General features: G+C 35.4%; 1 protein-coding gene and 1 pseudogene across 3 annotated transcripts in view; one reads left to right on the plus strand and one right to left on the minus strand.

Moving 5' to 3' along the window:
- The first annotated feature begins 1,544 nt into the window (after positions 1–1,544).
- LOC140806699 (probable metal-nicotianamine transporter YSL7) lies at positions 1,545–10,726 on the plus strand (annotated as a pseudogene).
- A 596-nt stretch (positions 10,727–11,322) lies between these two features.
- LOC140807681 (MAP3K epsilon protein kinase 1-like) overlaps positions 11,323–21,862 on the minus strand; it is a 41,459-nt gene continuing 30,919 nt past the window's right edge. For all 3 annotated transcript variants that reach the window (XM_073164632.1, XM_073164631.1, XM_073164633.1), the window contains 2 exons: positions 12,301–12,415; positions 11,323–11,679 (listed from right to left, as the gene is read on the minus strand). In XM_073164632.1, coding sequence (XP_073020733.1) covers positions 11,503–11,679; positions 12,301–12,415 — 292 coding nt within the window. In that variant the 3' untranslated portion in view covers positions 11,323–11,502. The remainder of the gene's footprint in view (positions 11,680–12,300; positions 12,416–21,862) is intronic.

A 21,862-nucleotide genomic window follows, 5' to 3' on the forward strand; every position in this document is an offset into this window, starting at 1 on the left:
CCTTATGGTGAAAGTGCTGAATGATAGATATTTTGATCTGGTTTCTGTTATTTCGTTCTTCTTGAATTCGGAGGTTCTATCTCCATGTGTATTTAATATTTGTTATTGTGAAAGCTTTTGTCGTTATTGCACGAGTGTATTGAATAATGTGCCTTTAGGTAATGATCTAGATGATGATGATGAATACATTAATTATGCGGGAGAGATTGTCAAAGAAGAAGAAGACAATTTGAGACATCAACTCGGAGAACTTGGAGCTGTAATTATTTATTATTGTAAGTTTTAATTAATGATATTAGGTATTTATTATCTTAAATAAAAGTTTGTATTCAAAATTTAAATAAAATATGATGGACACGCTTAGAAAGAAAACTATATTTTTGAGTACTCAACTATCTTTATTAATTACTAAATGGGATTCTAGGTAGGAAATCTGGGCCTTACATTTTTCATATGGTGTGTATATCGAGGAAATTGTTGGGATGATACAGAACTACGAGTAGCCCGATTGATGTTGTAGGCAGGTATGGCATAGTATGTCTTTAGTTCCTAACGAGCTTACTGGTATACCGTAGTAGACTGGCGGAGGAGTGGTCGGTACGACAATGTACCCGTGCATAAGCTCGTATACCGTAGTAGACTGGCGGAGGAGTGGTCGGTACGACAATGTACCCGTGCATGTGGTATATGCTTTTTTCGTTAATGTTTTGAAGTTCAAATATCATCCCAGATACTTTCTATATGTATCTCAGTATCATGGATAAAAATAATCTTGAACATAAATATTTTTTTATATTTTTGAAATTGGATAAGATATGTTAGTTATAGAAAATAAATTTTTATGATATTTTTTTAAATAAAAATTGAGTACTTTTGTAATTTGATTTGGATATTTTTGGTCCTAAACGATGCCGCGTTAAATATTCTTCCCTCAAAAGTCTATTTTACTATTTTTAGTTTTTATTCTCAAAATTATGTTAAATAAACCAACCACTAGAGCTTTGGTTTTTATCACATTAAATAATTAGATTGAAATATTATATTCATCCTTGAATCATGTTTATTTGATAAGAGACTAGTACGATTGTGCATACACACAAAATTAATCAGTTTCTCTACTAATTAAAAATAAATTGCATGCTCCATTTTTCTGAACTTAATTTTTATCTAAAAACCAAAATTTGTTGACTCGCTTTAATTTTTGGGTGTGAAAAATGTTATTCTATAGTTTTCCGTGTGTGTGTAAATAAGATTAATATTATTTATTATGGTTTGTTTTTAGTAATTTCTTCTCATATAATTTGATTTTTAATGATCATGAATTCATATTTTCATACGTCAACTGATATATATTCATGCAAACTAGTCTCCTATGTCCAATGGGAGTCCCGAAGTTATCGGTTCTACAGTTGTACTTGGATTATAACTCTCTTTCGATTCTCTATAAATACGCCCTTGGGCGAGATCTTGTGGTACGTTTGTTGAATTTGGTCTTCTTGATTGAGGAAAAAAACTGGGTATTACAGTTGAGCTGGTAATATAGAATGGAGGGTGAAACAAAAGATATCGAGGTCGGCTGCGGCGGCGAGGTTCACAATGAAGAGGAGGCGGCTATGGTAGAAGGCCTTTGAGGATACGGCGGTTCCGTCTTGGCGAGAACAGATAACTATTCGATCTATGGTGACGAGTCTGGTGTTGAGCCTTGTGTTCTGTTGAGAATTTGCTTTAGTATCTTTAAAATAAGTCCACATATGCAAAATCATATGTGTTTTGAATTAGTCTTTGATTCTGTTATGTTATCCTAGTCTTAAGGAATTAGTTTAGTCATTTGTTATTTTTCAGTTCTTTAAATATGTGATTGAGCATAACTTTTCTGATATGAGAAAATCCCTTTCAGACTTGATTTGTATTTTGTTCTTCTCTAAATTCCTTCGGCAATATAATTTTTACAACAACAATTGGTATCAGAGCTGTTATCTTGAGGGGACCTGTGTGAGTGAGTGTAAAAATGGAAGCACAAACGAGTTTCTCATCTATTTCTCCACCTATGTTCGACGGAGAAAATTATCAAGTTTGGGCAGTTCGGATGGAGACACACTTGGAAGCTTTGGATCTTTGGGAAGCTGTGGAAGAAGACTATGAAGTCTCAGCTCTTCCAAACAATCCAACCATTGCACAACTAAAAACACACAAGGAAAGAAGGACAAACAAATCAAAGGCGAAAGCTTGTCTGTTTGCAGCAGTCTCATCAGCCATCTTCACTCGAATTGTTGGCCTAAAATCAGCACACGAGATATGGAATTATCTCAAGACTGAGTATGAAGGAGATGAAAGAATTCGAGGTATGCAAGTTTTGAATTAGGTTCGTAGCTTTGAGATGCAAAGGATGAAGGACTCTGAAAACATAAAAGAGTATGTTAATCGACTTCTCAACATAGCCACTCAAGTCAGATTGCTTGGATCTAGCCTTGAAGATTCAAGGATTGTTCAAAAAATTCTTGTAACTGTGCCAGAAAGGTATGAAGCTACAATTACAACTTTAGAAAATACAAAAGATTTGTCTAAGGTCACAGTAGCAGAATTACTTAGTGCCTTTCAAGCACAAGAGCAGAGAAGAGCAATGAGGCAAGAAGGAGCAGTTGAAGGAGCCTTGGCAGCCAAGCATCAAGATGATGGAAAGCACAAGAAAAACAATAACAAAAGGAATCAAAGAGCAAACAGTCATGATGTTTCAACCAACAACAAAGACAAGCCAGAAACAAAAGGGGCTGGCAACAGAGGAAATTATCCTCCATGTAAACATTGTGGAAAAAAGGGTCATTCTCCTTACAAATGTTGGAAAAGACCTGATGCAATGTGCAACAAATGCAACCAGCAGGGACATGAAGCTGTGATTTGCAAATTCAAAAATCAACAACAAGAAGTTAAAGTTCAAATTGAAGACCAAGGAGATCATGATCAACTATTTGTTGCATCGTGTTACACAAGTCATGTGTCATCTGAAGATTGGTTGATTGATAGTGGTTGCACAAATCACATGACCAAGAACAAGGAGCTGTTCAAAGAATTGAGGACTGCAGATTCGAAGAAAGTTAGAATTGGAAATGATGACTGCATTGAAGTAAAAGGCAAGGGCACCATAGCAATAGAAAGCTGCACAGGAACCAAGTTAATACATGATGTACTATATGTTCCTGACATTGATCAAAATTTGATAAGTATTGGTCAATTAATAGAAAAGGGGTACAAAGTGACTTTTAACAATGGTTCTTGTCTGATTGAAGACCAAGCAGGCCTGAAAATATTCAATATCAGAATGAAAAAGAGAAGTTTTTCTTTCAATCCACTTGAAGAGGAGCATGCTGCTTTCTTGGCAAAGGAAAGCATCACTGAAATATGGCACAAGAGGCTGGGTCACTATCATCTTCGAGGTTTGCAATACATGAAGTCCAATAAGTTCACAAATGATTTTCCAGACCTTGATAAACAAATTCTAGATTTTCAAGCTTGTCAGTATGGAAAGCAAAGCAGAAAGCCATTTCCAAAGACGGCTTGGAGAGCAACACAAAAATTGCAGCTAATACACACTGATGTGTGTGGTCCTCAAAGTACAGAATCACTGTCAGGAAGTAAGTACTACATTGCTTTCATTGATGACTTCACACGCATGTGTTGGATTTTCTTTTTGAAGTACAAGTCAAAAGTTGCACGAGTTTTCTGGAATTTCAAAGCGAAAGTTGAAAATGAAAGTGGATGCAAAATTAAAGCTCTTAGATCAGACAATGGGAAGGAGTATACCTCAGAAGCTTTCAATCAATTTTGCGAGGAATCGGGCATTCAACATCAACTAACAACTCCATATACTCCACAACAAAATGGAGTTAGTGAAAGAAAGAATAGATATTATGGAGATGACAAGATGTATGTTGCACGAGAAGAGTTTGCCAAAGAAATTTTGGGCAGAAGCAGCAAACACAGCTGTATTCCTTCAAAACAGACTTCCTACAAGAGCTGTCAAAGATCAAACACCATTTGAAGTCTGGTATGGATACAAACCAACCTTAAAATTTCTTAAAATATTTGGTTGTTTGTGTTATACTCATGTTCCGCAGAGCAAGCGAGACAAACTTGACAAAAGAGCATCACCAAGCATCTTTATAGGCTATAGCGATGCGAGTAAAGCTTATAAAATTTTCAAACCACAAGATGGGAAAATTGTTATAAGCAGAGATGTGCATTTCGTGGAAGACAAAAAATGGGACTGGAATATTTCAGCAGGGGAGGACAAAGTTTCACAGCAACTGAAGTTTCAACATTTGACTAATGGTGTAATAACAGATCAGATTGCTGATGACTGGCAAAATGAAGCATTTGATGATGCTCCTATTAGAGGTACTCGATCTCTTTCTGAAATATATCACAGGTGCAACATAGCAGTATGTGAACCAGCAAGTTATGAAGAAGCCGAGAAAGATCAAAATTGGATGGATGCAATGAAGGAGGAGTTGTCCATGATTGAAAAGAACAAGACTTGGTATCTTGTGGAAAGACCTCTTGACAGAAAAGTAATTGGAGTCAAATGGGTGTTTAGAACTAAACTAAATGCTAATGGTTTAGTTCACAAGTACAAAGCAAGACTAGTGGTAAGGGGCTTTGCACAGATATTTGGTGTTGACTACTCAGACACTTTTGCACTAGTTGCTAGGCTTGACACCATCAGAATGCTGCTTGCAATTGCTGCTCAAAAAAACTGGAGAGTCTACCAGTTAGATGTTAAGTCAGCTTTCTTGAATGGTGACTTGAAGGAAGAAATTTATGTTGACCAACCTGAAGGATTTGTGAAGAAAGGAGAAGAAGACAAGGTTTATCTTCTCAAAAAAGCTCTTTATGGCTTGAAGCAAGCTCCAATGGTTTGGTACAGCAAAATTGATGATTATTTGTTGAGCTTGGGATTTGTTAAAAGTCTCTCCGAATCAACTTTGTATGTAAAACAAGAAGGCAATGAGATTCTTGTTATATCACTTTATGTTGACGATTTGTTAGTTACAGGATCCAACACAACACTGGTAAAAAACTTCAAGCTCAAGATTATGACAGTTTTGGAAATGACAGATCTTGGCTTAATGACATTCTTTCTTGGAATGGAAATTAAGCAAAGAGAGCATGAAGTCTTCATCTGTCAGAGGAAGTATGCAAAGGAGATTCTGAAGAAGTTCAAGTTTGAAGATTGCAAAGAAGTGAGTACACCAATGAATCAAAAGGAAAAGTTGTGTCAAGACGATGGTACTGATAAAGTGAATGAAGAATTTTTTAGAAGCTTGGTGGGATGCTTGATGTATTTGACAACAACAAGACCAGACATCATGAATGCAGTAAGTATTCTATCTAGATTTATGCATTGTGCAAGTGAGATACATCTAAGGGCTGCTAAGAGGGTGATTCGATATATTAAAGGCACAATTGATCTTGGAGTAAAATTCACAAAAAGCAAGGAGTTCAAGCTAGTAGGATTCTCAGATAGTGATTGGGGAGGATCAGCCGATGACATGAAAAGCACCTCAGGTTATTGCTTTAGTTTTGGGGCTGGCATTTTTTCATGGTGTTCAAGAAAACAAGAAAATGTGGCGCAGTCCACTGCAGAGGCTGAATTCATTGCTGCAGCCGCAGCTGTTAATCAAGCAATATGATTGAGGAAAATTCTAACAGATCTCAACATGGAGCCAAAGAAAAGCACTGAAATTTTTGTTGACAACCAAGCAGCCATTGCTATCTCAAAAAATCCAGTGTTTCATGGGAAAACTAAGCATTTCAAGATTAAGTTGTTCTTTGTGCGAGAAGTACAGAAAGAAGATGTTGTAACACTGCTCTACTGCAAGTCTGAAGATCAACTGGCAGACTCATTCACAAAGCCACTACCTTTTAACAGATTTGAGGTTCTTAGGCAGAAAGTTGGAGTTTGCAGTTCTTAAAGCAAGGAGGAGTGTTGAGAATTTGCTTTAGTATCTTTAAGAATAAGTCCACATATGCAAAATCATATGTGTTTTGAATTAGTCTTTGATTCTGTTATGTTATCCTAGTCTTAAGGAATTAGTTTAGTCATTTGTTATTTTTCAGTTCTTTAAATATGTGATTGAGCATAACTTTTCTGATATGAGAAAATCCCTTTCAGACTTGATTTGCATTTTGTTCTTCTCTAAATTCCTTCGGCAATATAATTTTTACAACAACATGTTCAATGTGATCGTGTGCAAGTTGAATCTGACGACGGGGGTTATACCTTTTCTAAACGTGGCGGCGGGGCTTCTAGGGTTTGCAATGGTGAAGACTTGGACTGTTTTGTTGGAGAACTGCGGTCTTTTGAAGCAACCCTTTACCAGACAGGAGAATACTGTCATACAAACTTGTATCGTTGCGTCTTCTGGCATAGCTTTTAGCAGTATGTTTCCCTCTCGCTACTTCAACAATGTCTTGACGAATACTGCCATTGTATCGTTTGTCTTGTGGGATATGACAATGAAGAATGTATAATTCATGGATAATACAATAATTTTTTAAAAACAAAGATATATAATCAATTAATATCTCATTTTTTGTGTTATTATATAACGTCAACAAATTAATTAATGATCCACAATGAATTCATTTGTGTTGAATGATGAGATGTGCAGGTGGGACTGCAAGTTATCTGTTGGCCATGACTCCTAAGATTGCCGCAGCTGGAAGCGCTGCAATAAACGTGAAGGAACTGTCTGTTGGATGGATGATTTGATACCTTTTTGTTGTTAGCTTTGTGGGTTTATTCTCAATAGTACCACTCAGAAAGGTTCGATCGCAATTAATTTCTTTTAGAAAACAAGAATTCAATGATCATGGTTCAATTTGCTGCAATATTTACTTGGAGTTTTGAAATTTTAGGTGATGATCTTGAAGTACAAATTGTCATACCCCAGTGGAACTGCCACTGCATACCTTATCAACAGTTTTCACACTCCTAAAGGAGCCAAACTAGCCAAGAAACAAGTGTGGTGTCTTTTCAAATCCTTTGTCGGTAGCTTTTTCTTTGCATGTTTCAAGTGGTTCTTCGCTGCTAGTGATGGCTGTGGGTTCGATAGCTTTCCTACATTTGGTATTAAAGCTTTGAAGCGAAGGTTAGGCTCTATTACACGCAATCAGTTGATAAAATTTTTCTGGCGAGTCATGCAAAGCGTACTAATATATGCCTACAGAAGTTTATTTACACACGTGTAATTTGATGTAGAGCAAGCCAGTATTTAACTTGTGGGATTCTTCTTATAAGGTTATTTTTTAACTTTGCTCAATCTATTCCAGGTTCAACTTTGATTTCTCAACTACATATGTTGGTGTTGGTATGATTTGCCCTTACATTGTTAATGTATCCTTGCTCGTTGGCGCTATTCTTTCTTGGGGAATAATGTGGCCGTTAATCCAAACCAAGGAAGGGAGTTGGTATGAGACTGGTCTTAAAGGGAGCGATATTCATGGAATTCAAGGATACAGGGTAAGTACCAAGTAATCTGTAACTATAATCTCAAACATCGTCTTGTCTGTTACTTTCTTTAGTCCTCTCGTTCTCGTTTCTAGTGAAAAAGCTTTGTTGAATTTTCTTGAACAGGTCTTTATTGCTATTGCAATGATGCTTGGCGATGGCCTATTTCATGTAGTCTACATGGTGATAGTCTCTGTAAAAAATGTCATGGCACAACAATCAGAACAGAAACAAGTAAATGACACCATGGAGGAAGAGCAGCAGAGTGGAGACTATGATGAAAAAAAGCGAAAAGAGTATTTCTTGAAAGATCAAATCCCAAATGCAGCTGCCGTAACTGGATACATCGTTTTGGCAGCTTTATCAGTCGGATTAATACCTGTGATATTGTTGGATCCGGTTTTCTACACGCCCAAACGCAGTGGAAGATTTAAAATTTTTATTTTATTTTGAAAAACAAAATAATATTGCTTTGGACGTTCGTATGATTTAACAAAACATTCATAGGGTGTTAGAAATTTATACCTTTGTGAATAGATCACTTGGCTCCAACTGATCCGATATAAACAGATCTAGCTCTTGATGATTCCCTATGAACTTTCTTCAATAATCTCCTTGTTTGATCCTCCTATCAAGTCCACGACTAGATTGCTTGATCCTCTTCTAATTTGCACTAGAAAAGTAGAAGAGATTTTACGTAGGAGAGAAATAATCGAGAGACGGCTCAAACCCTAAAATAAATCAAAGTGGCCGAATTCTTTCTTTGTAATGGAGGCTCACGTGAGGTTGTGAGGTGGTGGCTAGGGTTGACTTGTTTGCATGTGGTTTTTATAATTAAAATAAACCCTAATTACATAATTAACATTAATGGGCTTGATTTAATTAATTGGACTAGTCCAACTAGTTTAATTAATTTAATCAAAGTCCATTAAAACTTTAATTATTTAATATGTTGGACTTGTACCCCTACAAGCCCATTAAACATATTATCCACCATATTTAATTTATTAATTAATCAACTCAACTTTTGAGCTTAATAAATTAAATACATTATAAATTCAACATTTGAATTTATTATTTAAATTATAAATTCAACTACTTGAATTTACATCACCTCTAAAATTTAATATTTAATAAACCCAACATTTGAGTTTAATAAATTAAATTATCACATTTTATAAATTCAACTACTTGAATTTATTCTCTCAAAATTTATTTATCATAAATTCAACTCCTTGAATTTACTATATAATATAAATTCAACTTCTTGAATTTATTCTCTCTACGGGAACAAACAATCCAGTACTTGTGTGACCCTCAATGGTTCAGGGATACAGCTAGCCGTGGGTTCACAACTCCTTGTGATTCAGAATAACATTTATTCTTATTCGGGCTTACCCTAGTTAGCCCCATTCTATTCATCAACACCTTGATCAAGAATGTCAGAACTCATTTCTGATTGCACCCATCGGATCATGGTAGGAGCGTCTAGTAGCATCGCCCCATGATCCCCTAGGTATCACTGATAGTCCCTGCAAGAACCAGTCGATTATGATTAACGTACAGTACGGTCCCTTCATCTCATATATCCCGATCGAATCTGCAACCATTGGTTCATCGAGGGTTGCATATTAATTCGATAACTATGTGTTACATATAATAGTGGCATCGCGTGTACTATTGGAGAACTCCTTCTCCAACGTACATCTCATACTCTGGCTAGAGATTCCATGCACTATTATTACATCAGATCACATAGGATATCCACACCCATAGGTGAGCGGTGAATCCCCGACTACAATGCACTGGCTCCTATATGTGTCGCGACTGTACCCAACCTCGCCACCTGATGACTCTCCTGGAGCCGGTAAACGAGTCAAAGCACAGCCCTAGCATATAGAGCCTCAGAGTTGTCTCGGGTCATAAGGACTAATGGTATACAATCATAACCACGGACTTATCCTCTCGATATATGAGAACCACTTGGAAAGTCCGAGGGAGGGTTGTTCGGTATAATCATCATATGACTACCCATCTGTATGTTTGGACATCTCTATGCCCTTACCAAGAAACGCAGTACACAACATCACAGACGCTAGTCTCGAGCTCAAGCGACCTTTATCCCTGTTTTAGGCGGCTGAATCGACTAGGAACGAATTTAGAATATGCAGTGTTTACAAATGAGTTTCAATATCGAATTACGATTCATTTGTATTAAAGCATAATCAAGGACTTTATCTATGCTGCTTGCATGGGTATACAGATAAAGTATAATGAACCATGAAATAATGAATTATATTAAAATAAAGATTGTTCTTTACAACCGAGTCAATAAAATCCCTAGTCAACAGTTGACTTGTAAGTCATCTACTCTAACAGATATTTCATCAGCTAAAATGGTACCACGTACTTGTAGCGTTCGCTGTTGCACCCATTCTAGCCTTCTGCAACGCCTATGGTTGTGGCCTAACAGACTGGTCTTTGGCATCAAACTATGGAAAACTTGCGATCCTCATTTTCAGCTCGTGGGTCGGCCTAGAACATGGTGGGATCATTGCTGGGCTGGCCTCTTGCGGTGTGATGATGAGCATCGTGTCCACAGCCTCCGATCTGATGCAAGATTTCAAGACTGGATACTTAACTCTATCGTCCCCTCGCTCTATGTTTTTTGGCCAAGTCTATGGCACGACCCTGGGCTGCATCATGTCGCCTCTCGTGTTCTGGTTCTTTTACAAAGCTTACAACATGGGGGATCAAAATGGTTCGTATCCTGCTCCATTCGCCATGATGTATCGTGCTATATCTATTTTAGGAGTCGAAGGTTTCTCCTCACTGCCTAAGCACTGCTTGACCCTGATGATTGTGTTCTTTGTATTGGCCGTGATGATAAATGTGCTGATTGAAATCCTGAAGAAATATGACATCAAGATTTACAAGTTCATACTGAGCCCGATGTGCATGACAATACCGTTCTATCTTGGGGCGTATTTCGCCATCGATATGTGTGTTGGAAGCTTGATTCTGTTCTTATGGGAGAGGCAGAATAAGAAGGGTGCCAAGGAATATGGACCTGCGGTTGCCTCAGGATTGATCTGTGGGGATTCTTTGTGGGGAATACCTGGTGCTATATTGGCTCTATCTGGGGTTAACTCACCTATGTGCATGAAGTTTTTGTCTTCCTCAGTTAACACCAAGGTGGACGGTTTCCTTGGTGGTTGAAAATGAAAAGTTCATGAATTTTTCTCGTCTAGTTTAGTTAGTGCTCTAGTTTCATTATTTGTTTATTTAGGTTTTTAGTTGTTTTTGGTTATGGGACAATTAAAATCTCTTCTATTTTTTAGCTTATTAATATGTATACTAAGGATTTAACCAAGTATATTACTACAAATATCTAAGCATTACATTTGATGACATTGTCAAGTTTATATTAAAATTCTAATCTACCTCGTCCACAATACAACAAATTATTTGTTTAACTTCAAATCCACAATAAACACACACACACACCGTTTATCTTAGAAATGAACATGATCCTGAAGAAACAAAGGTTATAATTTTCTTCTCTCCCTTTCTTTATCTTAAAATGAACATAATCCTGAAGAAACAAAGGGTATAAATATCTTCTCATATTAATTATCTCATCAAACTCAAAGTTCATAAATATTAAATTAATCAATCAAGCACTTTAACATACTATAATTAAAATCATAATAAATTTAATTTACGTTGATGTTATCATTGGGTATACACTGTTTAATCAAATCTATTATTGTATCAAAATGAGTAAAGTCGACGCATCGAGAAAAATAAGACTATTTGATTCTTACCCACTGAAATACTTTCATAAAATTAGACAAATTGTGATTTCCACAGCTCACTTAAGAACAAATGACGTAGTAATAAAAACAGAAGATAAATAATTAGAAAATGTCCTTGTAAATGAAATGAAAAACTATACAAACTCAAGAAACACTCGAACCAAACATGTTGGAAATTTACAAAACCGTGTTGATATGAAGTGCTTTAAGAAGTGAAGTAGCCATTTGTTTTACCAACACTTGTCCTCCTGAACTTTGCCCGTCTCTTCGCTCCTCGATCAAATTCTGAAGCTTCTGAGGCAGATCGTTCTCGACAATCAGTTGCTTTGGACGAGGATGATGCTCATATACAGACTGACAACAATAATAATTTCAAAAGCCAGAAAATGGATTTACATTTCATTTCAAGCACTCATCCAGTTATAAAAGATTAAAATTTCGGTAAACAGATTTACTTGCAAGGATGAGATTACTTGGCACTCATGTCGCAAGAACATCACCAGAAAAGCCCACTTACAAATGAAAAGTTAAGGGCATTCATTTTCATGCTAATCTTTCAATGAAATTATGCTATTCAAACAGTTATAAATACACATAACCACCCGCCAAACAAGAAACTTCTTAATATGACTATCATAGAAACTATAGTCACGTATTTGGCAATCTTTCTAGATTTGATTATAATTAGCCACTATAGTTGGCATAATTAATTAACAGAAAGAACCATTCTTACTCTGACACAAAAATGCTTATTCTAGCAAGAAATGGAAAATTACAACCACCAATAGCCAGATGGATTGTGTACACAGTGAGAAAAGAGTGTTCTATATGCACTCTTCACTAGAACAAGAATTCATGTTAATATACACAACAGGAAAAAAAAAAGAGTGGGAGTGCCAAGAATTCATTAGAGACCAAGATTAAACTATATGACATGCAGAAGATATGAACAAATGCGAGAACTCAGCTGCACACCTTAATCAATTTAAGTAAATTCAGACGAGCTATTGCATCCGGATGGTCGAGTCTAGAAATTAACAGAGGAGTTAAGCCATTAACTGCAAGAATAGTATTTATTCGAGACGATTTCCTGCATCATAAAAACATATATAAACAAAAAGCAGAATCAAACTAATAATGACTTGCAGTTACTTGATGCAGCAGCTAAACTGACAAACCTAAAATAACTGACGGTTCTTTCTCTTTCATTTTATATTCTCTACATTATTTTTTTACCATCACTGATTAATGGAAATGTTTAAACATAAGTCTTTATTCCAGAATCATGGTTATGACACTCATGTGAACAATTTGCAGTTGGATGATAAAATTTATTTATTTTCCTGCACAAGATAGTGGATGATTCAAGGCTGGCAAAATTATTCAATGATACCAATTCAGTAAAACAAGACGCTTTACAGGAATCTATAACTTTTGGACCTAAGATCATTGGAGAACAACCTAATGAACAAAGTTACCAAACATTCGGGTATGGAATAATTCTTAAGTTGAATTCGTTGATATTAGCACCCATTGTAATGCCCGAGATTCTATTACTGTAATCAGAATTGATTTATTGACAGAATTGAGATTACATGGGTTAAAGTGAGACGTGAAAGGAGAAGCCGGGCGTTGGTGCATAATAAGCCAAGAAGTGGGCAGAACTATCGGCGCCCGAGCGGTAGGAAAAGACTGCCCGAGCGCCAATGCACCACAAGTTTAGAATTTGGACAGAAGGTTCGGCGCCCGGGCAATAGTTTTTGACCGCCCGAGCGCCAGTATATGACAAGCGAAGGCTCGGACAGAACATGCCGCGCCCGGGCGGTGATTCTCGACCGCCCGAGCACCGACCGAGATTCAAGAAAGATAAGCCACATATCTTGGCCATGCAACTTGGATATATATATGGGTAATTCATTCAGAATTGCATCAGAAAAGAGGAACGAGAAAACCTTTCAGAAAATCCTCACGCCTTTTCACCTTGTAGATTTGTGATTCGTGAAAGATCCATCCGTTAGATTTTGAATCCGACTTCAGTATTGTGTTTCTATCAACGAGAGCTTCAACTGGACGTAAGTTTTATTACGTTTTGATATGATTTGAAATTATGCTATTGAAGGAATCGGATATGATTCATATATGATGTTTCTGATATGTTAGACGTCGTATAATCGAAACCGGATTGAAGAACGGATACCGTATAGAATTGTTATGATTTTCTGAGTTGATTGGATTGAGATTTGGTATCAGATTTGTGTTGTTATTGATTATGAGTTGAGATTGATATCTGTTGATATTTGTATTGCTGGGTATATTGAGATTGTACAGTTATGCTGTTGAAACAGAATTTGATTCAGTTATGACTACATCCAGTATTGATTGAGATACTGATATTGTATTCCTCGATATTGTCATTGACATATTGAGTATTGACAGGCTTTGAATTAGAGACTGTGACTTCAACAGATCGACTGAAAGAAAGGTATAAGTCAATGTCGAACCGGGAGAATGACTCGAGTGTGATATACTTGAGTTTCCCTAAACCACATACTTATTGTCATTGTGTGCATTGATTTGACTTGATATGCTTGTTCTATTGATTTATAGAAAGCATGTATTAGATGATTAGTCTTGTCACATAAGGGCCAGATGGTGATGGAATCGACACTGACCCATTGAACATGGTCACAGGATAGTGATTGGCGGAAGTGCCATGGTCTTTGACGGATAGGTCAAGACACTGGATGTTTGGTTTATATCGATGTTTGATTAGAAGTGGATGTACTTCTATTACTGAGATTCGATATAATATGCCAACGTCTGGAAACCGGGATCCCTAGACTAGGAATGAGTCTAGTCTGAGATATAGAGTCATGAGTTTCTTATCAGATTTATATTGAATTATGTTTTCAGATTTTGATACACATCACTGATATTTGTTTCATGCTTTATATTGATTATATGATTGCATGTATCGTTGATTTTTACTGGGATGTATTCTCACCGGAGTTATCCGGCTGTTGTCGTGTTTCTACGTGTGCATGGCAACAGGTGGGACAGGATCAGGGTCGAGGAGATGAAGAGAGATCGTGAATAGAGTGGAGACTACGGACTTGGATTGTAGATAGGGTTTGAACACTTGATATGTAGTCGTTAAACCTTAGTTTTAAATGACTGTAAATGATACAAGACTTGTACTTTATTTTCGATGTATATAATTGAATGAATTCCATTACGTTCCGCTTTTGACACTTGTATAAAAAAAAATTTAGACCATGTTTATTATAATTGATTTAATTATTCCCACAGACGATTAAGAAATGAATTAGCGTCCGGGTCCCCACACCCATGGTATCTATCACGGGTCTCGGCCAAATCCCCCTGACCAATGTTACAAAAAGGCCTATAAGGCTTTTACAACAAGCAACCTTAATAAAGGTTTAAAATAAAAATTAATGTTCAAATCTTCAGCTTTAAGCAGCGAGTTGTGAACCCTGCTTCTCGTATGCTTTTAAGGTCAGTTTAGATCTTTCTAAATGTGGATGTATAAACCTCTGTTTGTAAATAGGATTGATTTCTGGATCTTTTAATCGACTTTCAAGACTCTCAATTTGAGTTTTATTAATTTAATTTTCTTTTTTAATACTAAAAGATAATTTGCAGATGGCATGATATAATCGAAAGGTGGATCATAAATATAATCATAAGACATATACTTACATGATCTTGCAGAAATATGAGAATGGAAAGCTAGAGAGTATTTTTTGAAATATTAGACTTTGTATTCAGAAAGAGAAAGTAATACTTTCGGTGTGTGGATCACAAAGGGAATCCACACCTTAAATAGAGCAAAAAATAGTACAATAAGTACTATTACTAACATGACACGTACAACTTAAAAAATAAGCATACAAACTCAATAAATCACAACAATAATACAAAATTTTACAATAGACTTTTAGTCGTGACATCCAGCTCATACTTCCACTGGCTTATGCATTTAATAATGCGAAAATATCATCCACATCATAAGGGTCTTGTGCATCTTGTTCTTGATTATCATGTTCCGTCATAGGAGTGTCTTCTTCAATTTTCTCTTTCCCTTTTGAGGAGGTCGATGCTTGAGTTAATAAATTTGATTTTTCACCAAATACTTCAGAAAACATAGAAGTAATGATATCTTTATCCAAATATTAGAAAAGCTCTTTAAGTAATGTAGTCTGATTTTGGATGTCATGATTTAAATTTTTCATGGTCTCTCTGGCTGGTCCAAGAGAAATTACCCCATGTCGATCATAGACTTTTCCTTCTGCAAAAAAGTCCTATTTTCCCACCATTTTATTAAAAATTTTCTGATGAAGATTGTTGGGCAAATTTGATTTCGAACTTTTTTTTAACCATTTCTTGGAGTCCATTCCCATCGTATGATCCAGAGAACATTATAATTTATGGCAAATTGGATCATGGCTGTCAATCCGTCAAATTATATATTTGCTTGTTGAAATTTAATCCATATGTCTTTAACATTTCTTGGAAGAATAGAAGGTATTACCCTACTATTAAAGAAGAATCTAGAAAACTAAAAAGTATATTTCAATACGTAGATGGTGATGTTGAAATAAAATTCTCATCTCAAAGACATTTACGAATTAAACTTCCTGAACAAAGTAGAAATTCTACTTCTTCTATATCTGATTTTGAAAAAATTAGTATATCTGGTCTTCAAAAGACTAATGATAATATATCTCAACCAGAATATAAAGTTGATCTTCCTAAATCTAGTATTTCTCGATTTCAAAGAAGTTATTCTGTTAATAATCGAAAATCTAACTCTCCCACTTTTCTGATATGGGTTATAATGTTATGGTCATTAATCATAATAATCCTATTCAAAAAAGCTTAGAAAAAGTTAAAAATTTAGATAAGAAAAAGTGGTTTTTAAGTTGTCTAAACCCAAAGCAACAAGCTTTATATTTTTTAAGATATAGAGAATGGGTTGAAGAAACCAAATTAAATTTAGAGTTTTTCAAATGGCTAGAAACTTTACATTTTCCAGCAAGAAATAAAATATTTCCATATTTTAGAGATGATTCTTTTATAAATACTCTTGAATCATCATGAAACTGGAAAAGAATCTTTTGAGATTCATCCCTTTTTTACTAATTTACAAATTAAAAAGGATAATAAAGAGATTTATGCTACTCCTATTAAATCTGACTTAGGACATGGTAATTTTGACCATATAATTCAACAGAATAATTTTACTAATCTCACTTTACACTCTTTAAGAAATCAAACTACTAGAATAGAAGAAATTTTATCTAAACCTAAACAAGAAATTTCTAGAGGTGAAAGTTCGAAAGCTTTAATGATAAAACCGCCCCTAATCTTAAAAAGGAAAATTTTCTTTTAAGCTCCAAAAAAGATGAAGATTTTATGGAAGGTCTAATAGACAGATTACAAAAAATTAATATAAAAGAAAAAGGTTCTATTTTGCTAATTACCAAATCTGAACAATTTGAAAATTCTTCAACTTTTTCAGAAGATGAAATGCAAATAAATAAAATGCATAAAGCTTCGATTGTAAAACCTTTTTATAAAAATTGAAGAAAAGAAAGATTATGTTCAGTTTAATGGCGAAGCTATTACTGAATGGAATATAGATGGAAAATCTGAATATCAGATAAAGACTGTTATTAAACAAATATTAATATACGCTTCTGCTACAAAAATAAAAGGTAATAATGATAGACAAATTGTTCAAGCTATTATTAGTGGTTTCACATGCCAACTTCAAGGTTGGTGGGATTTTTATCTTTCAAAAGATGCAAAGAATAAAATTCTTAACTCTTCTATAATTGATCTTAATGGAAGAGAAGAGTCAGATGCAGTTAGTACACTTGTTTATAAAATTTTATCTAATTTTATTGGAGCTAATGAGCTTCAACTAGGTAGGTCTCAAAAACAATTAATGAATTTAAGATGTCCTACGCTAGAAATGTTTTTACAAAGATGTTTTTTTGACCAAAGTTTTAACTAGAAATGATTGCAATCCAAATTTCTTGAAAGAAAATTTTATTTCTGGACTTCCAGTTCTTTTTGCCGAAAGAGTTAAAAATAGATTAAAATCAAAATCTCCAACAAATTATATAGATTGGAATATACTCACCTATGGTGATTTATCTGCAGAAATAACTGCAGAAGGAATTAATCTTTGCAATGACATCAAGTTAAAAAGACAACTTGATATGCAAAAAGAAGAAAATAGAAATATTATTGGTGATTTTTGTGAGCAAATAGACTTTCAACCAATACAATATCCTACAAGAGATAAGAAAAGAAAAATATTTCCTTTTAAAATGAAGAAACATTATCTAAAAGATAAGGAAAAATCTAAAAAATATTCTAAGAAAATGTTTAAAAAACCTATAAAAAACTAAAGTTCCAGTATGCTGGAAATGTGGAAAAATTGGACATAAGGCTAATAAGTTTTATGTCAAGAGAAAGATTAATAATCTTAACATAAACAATGATTTACAAGAATCATTGATAAATATTCTTCTTAATAAAGAAGAAAATTTAAAACAAAAAGATTTCTATATCAATATTATTGATAATGAATTCTATGAATATTCTAATTGTAGTTCAGATAATGATTTTGAAATATAAGAAAATAAAATCTGTGATCCAGATTGTGATTGTGATACATGTCTCATAAATTTTATGGGATTAGAAATAAATGTTATATCAAATGAAGAAACTTTTATTCTATATCTTATAGATCAAATAAAAGACCCTACAGAAAAAAGAAAAGCTATAGAACATTATTTAAATATGGCAAATCATAAGCCTAGTAAACTTGTACAAAATATTGTACAAGAACATGAATTATATTCTTATAATAAAATATTAGAAAAAGCTAAACAAAAAGAAAGAGAACCTACTATCTTCGAATAAAAAGGAGAAAAAGATCAGATAAAATCTGAGATAAAATATTTAAAAGAAAGAGTAAATACTCTTAGTATTAATAATGATCATATTTGGGAAAAAGATTCTACTTCTGATGAAGAAGAAAATATTTTATCCAAAGATGATAATGAAATAAACCAAATGGTATGGATCAATAAAATTGATCAAATTATTTCTCAAAAATGGTACTCAAAAGTAACACTGATTATCAATAAAAAATTTAAAATTACTATTGAAGCATTATTAGATACAGGAGCTGATGTAAATTGCATCAGTGAAGGAATTATTCCTTCTAAATATTATAAAAAGGCTACTCAATTTATAACAGCTGCTAATAAGCAACCTCTTATAGTTAATTACAAATTGTCTGATGTAGCAATATGTAATTCTGGTGTTTGTCTTAATACTACTTTTATTCTTATTAAGAATATCTCTACTCCTGTTATATTAGGAACACTGTTTTTTCAAATGTTGTTTCCTATTAATAAAATTAATGAAAAAGGGTTATATACCAACATTAAAGGAAATTATTTATTTTTTCTGTAACGCCTCAGATTCGATGACTGTCCTCACTGTATCAAGACGGGTCTTTCTAGCGTGCTTATGTCCTCACTCACACGCACCCTGAGAAACTTCCCAGGAGGTCACGCATCCCAAAATTGCCCCAAGTCAAGCATGCTTAACTTTGGAGTTCTTATGTGATGAGCTACTGTAAGGCCCTAGAAATTAATCCGGTTAATCTGAAAAGATTTGGAAATGATTTTTATAATCATAGATGATAATTGATATGATTATAGTCAGAACGGATCAGATCGGGAGAGCCGGAAAAGAATTCACATTATGTGTGAAGAATAGGATTGGCGCACATGCGCGACATGTATTGGCGCACATGCGCGGAACATCCAGTAGCATCGGCGCACATGCGCGAGATAAGGCGCGCATATGCGCGACCCGTCCAGAATGATCGGCGCATATGCGCGACATCAATGGCGCACATGCGCGGGGTTGGCAGAAGGATTGGCGCATATGCGCGGAATGATTGGCGCATATGCGCGAGAAGACAAAGCGCTAGTTTAAATAACTGGCGCATATGCGCGACATTGTTCGCGCATATGCGCGAGACGTGTAAAATGTGGGATGAGCCACTTGCCTTGCATATGCATGAATGTGTATATATATATATATATATATATACATATACAAACTTCATTCTTGAAGATTCAGACGGAAAGAAACGAGGATAGAGCTTAGGATATTTCAATTTCCTTCGAAGCTTTTAATTTTGATTTTGAAGAATCCGTTCGTCTGATTTTGAATCCGACTGCGGTATTGTGTTTCTATCAACGTAGGCTACAACTGGACGTAAGTTTTGCTACGTTTTGATATGTTCTAAAATTATGGTATTGTCAGAATCTGATATGATTCATATATGATATTCTTGGTATGTTAGACATCGTATAATTGGAACTGGATTGAGGAACAGATACCATATGAAATTGTTATGATTTTTAAAGTTGAGTTGATTGAGAATTGTTATCAGAATTGAGTTGTTATTGATTATGAGATGTTGGAATTGATATCTGACTGATATGATTGTGCTGGATATATTGAAATTATAACGTTATGTTGTTGAAACAGAATTTGATTAAATTCTGATTATATCCAGTATGGGTTGAGTGGTGTATTGATACCGTACCCTCGATATTGTTATTGTCAGATTGAGTATTGACAGGCTTTGAGTTCGAGACTTCGACAGGGTCAGAATATCAGAAAGAAAGGCATAAATTAATGTTGAGTTGGGATTGCACAACTCGAGTGAGGTTTGACTCGAGTCTCCCTAAATCACATACTTTCATTTATTGCATTGATATTTGCAATTGATGAGACTTATGATTGTAGTCTATTGATTTATAGCCACTGCATGTAATGACTGCTGATTCGCTAGTCATCGATTGATTTGCTTAGATACTGAATGCATGTATTAATTACTGAGTTGTTGAGTCATGGGCTGATTCGCTTAATCACAGGCTGATTCGTCTGGTTATTGACTGATTCGTCTAAACTTAAGCTGATTCGCTTAATTACAGGCTGATTCGTCTGGTTATTGGCTGATTCGCCTAATTCTTGACTGATTCGTCAATTCTGCGGCTGATTCGCCCAGGCACTGGATATATGAATTATATCGATGCCGTTAAGGATAGATTCATTCCTATCGACTGAGATTCGGTATAATTATTATTATTCAGACATCGGGATCCCTAGGTTAGAGTTGAGTCGAGTCTGAGACGACGCGTCAGTTGAGTCGAGTCTGAGACGACGCGTCGATTGAGTCGAGTCTGATACGACATGTTGATTTACATTGTTTATATCATTCATGATTATTGAATGTTTGATATTGATTTATGTTTCTGATTTGAGACATGTTATGAGTAATTCTTATATGCTTTCGTATATGCTTTTATATGATTGCATGTGTACATTGTTTATACTGGGATATTTATATCTCACCGGAGTTATCCGGCTGTTGTCTTGTTTTGTATGTGTGCATGACAACAGGTGGGGCTGGATCAGGGTCAAGAAGAGGATGATAGAAGATTAGATAGCGTGGAGATCCGGGCTTTGAAGCAACATAGGATTCAGCACTGATATGGAGTTGAACCTAGTTGAATTCTTGTAGATAACACAAGATTTGTATGTTCATGTTTAATATGTAATTTGAGTAAATTACATTACGTTTCCGCTTTGTATTTTAAAAAAAAAATTAGACCTTGTTTTATAATTGATTAATTAGTCCCAATAATGATTAAGAACTTGATTAGCGTCCGGGTCCCCACAGCTACCGAAAAGAAGATGCACCTTCGTGATATGAGTAGTACCAATCAAATCTTATAAACCCTATTCAATTATACAGTCCATTACATTGAACAGTCTCGGAATCCCTCTCCTTCCGGTGTAAGAATGGTTCATTCATGTTCCCTCCACCTAGAAGCCTGCCAGGAGCCGCTCATTGTCCGTGCCACCTCTCATGGCACCGACGATCACCCCCCGCCCTCTTCGGCCCCGGGCCTCACATGCCCACCAGCTTCCGCTTGGTTCGTCTCCGAACCACACCGTACTCGGAGAAGTCGGCTCTGATACCACTTGTAACGCCCCCGATTCGACGACTGTCCTCACTGTACCAAGACGGGTCTTTCCAGCGTGCTTATGTCCTCACTCACACGCACTCTGGGAAACTTCCCAGGAGGTCACCCATCCCAAAATTGCCCCAAGTCAAGCACGCTTAACTTTGGAGTTCTTATGTGATGAGCTACCGAAAAGAAGATGCACCTTCGTTATATGAGTAGTACCAATCAAATCTTATAAACCCTCTTCAATTGTACAGTCCATTACATTGAACAGTCTCGGAATTCCTCTCCTTCCGGTGTAAGAACGGTTCATTCATGTTCCCTCCACCTAGAAGTCTGCCAGGAGCCGCTCAATATTCGTGCCACCTCTCATGGCACCGGCCATCATCACATTTTCCATTCACAACAATACCAGTTTAAAAATTCATTAATATTTTACAAAA

Source organism: Primulina eburnea, chromosome 12, assembly GCF_022965805.1.
Source record: "Primulina eburnea isolate SZY01 chromosome 12, ASM2296580v1, whole genome shotgun sequence".
NCBI classification, from domain to species: domain Eukaryota; kingdom Viridiplantae; phylum Streptophyta; class Magnoliopsida; order Lamiales; family Gesneriaceae; genus Primulina; species Primulina eburnea.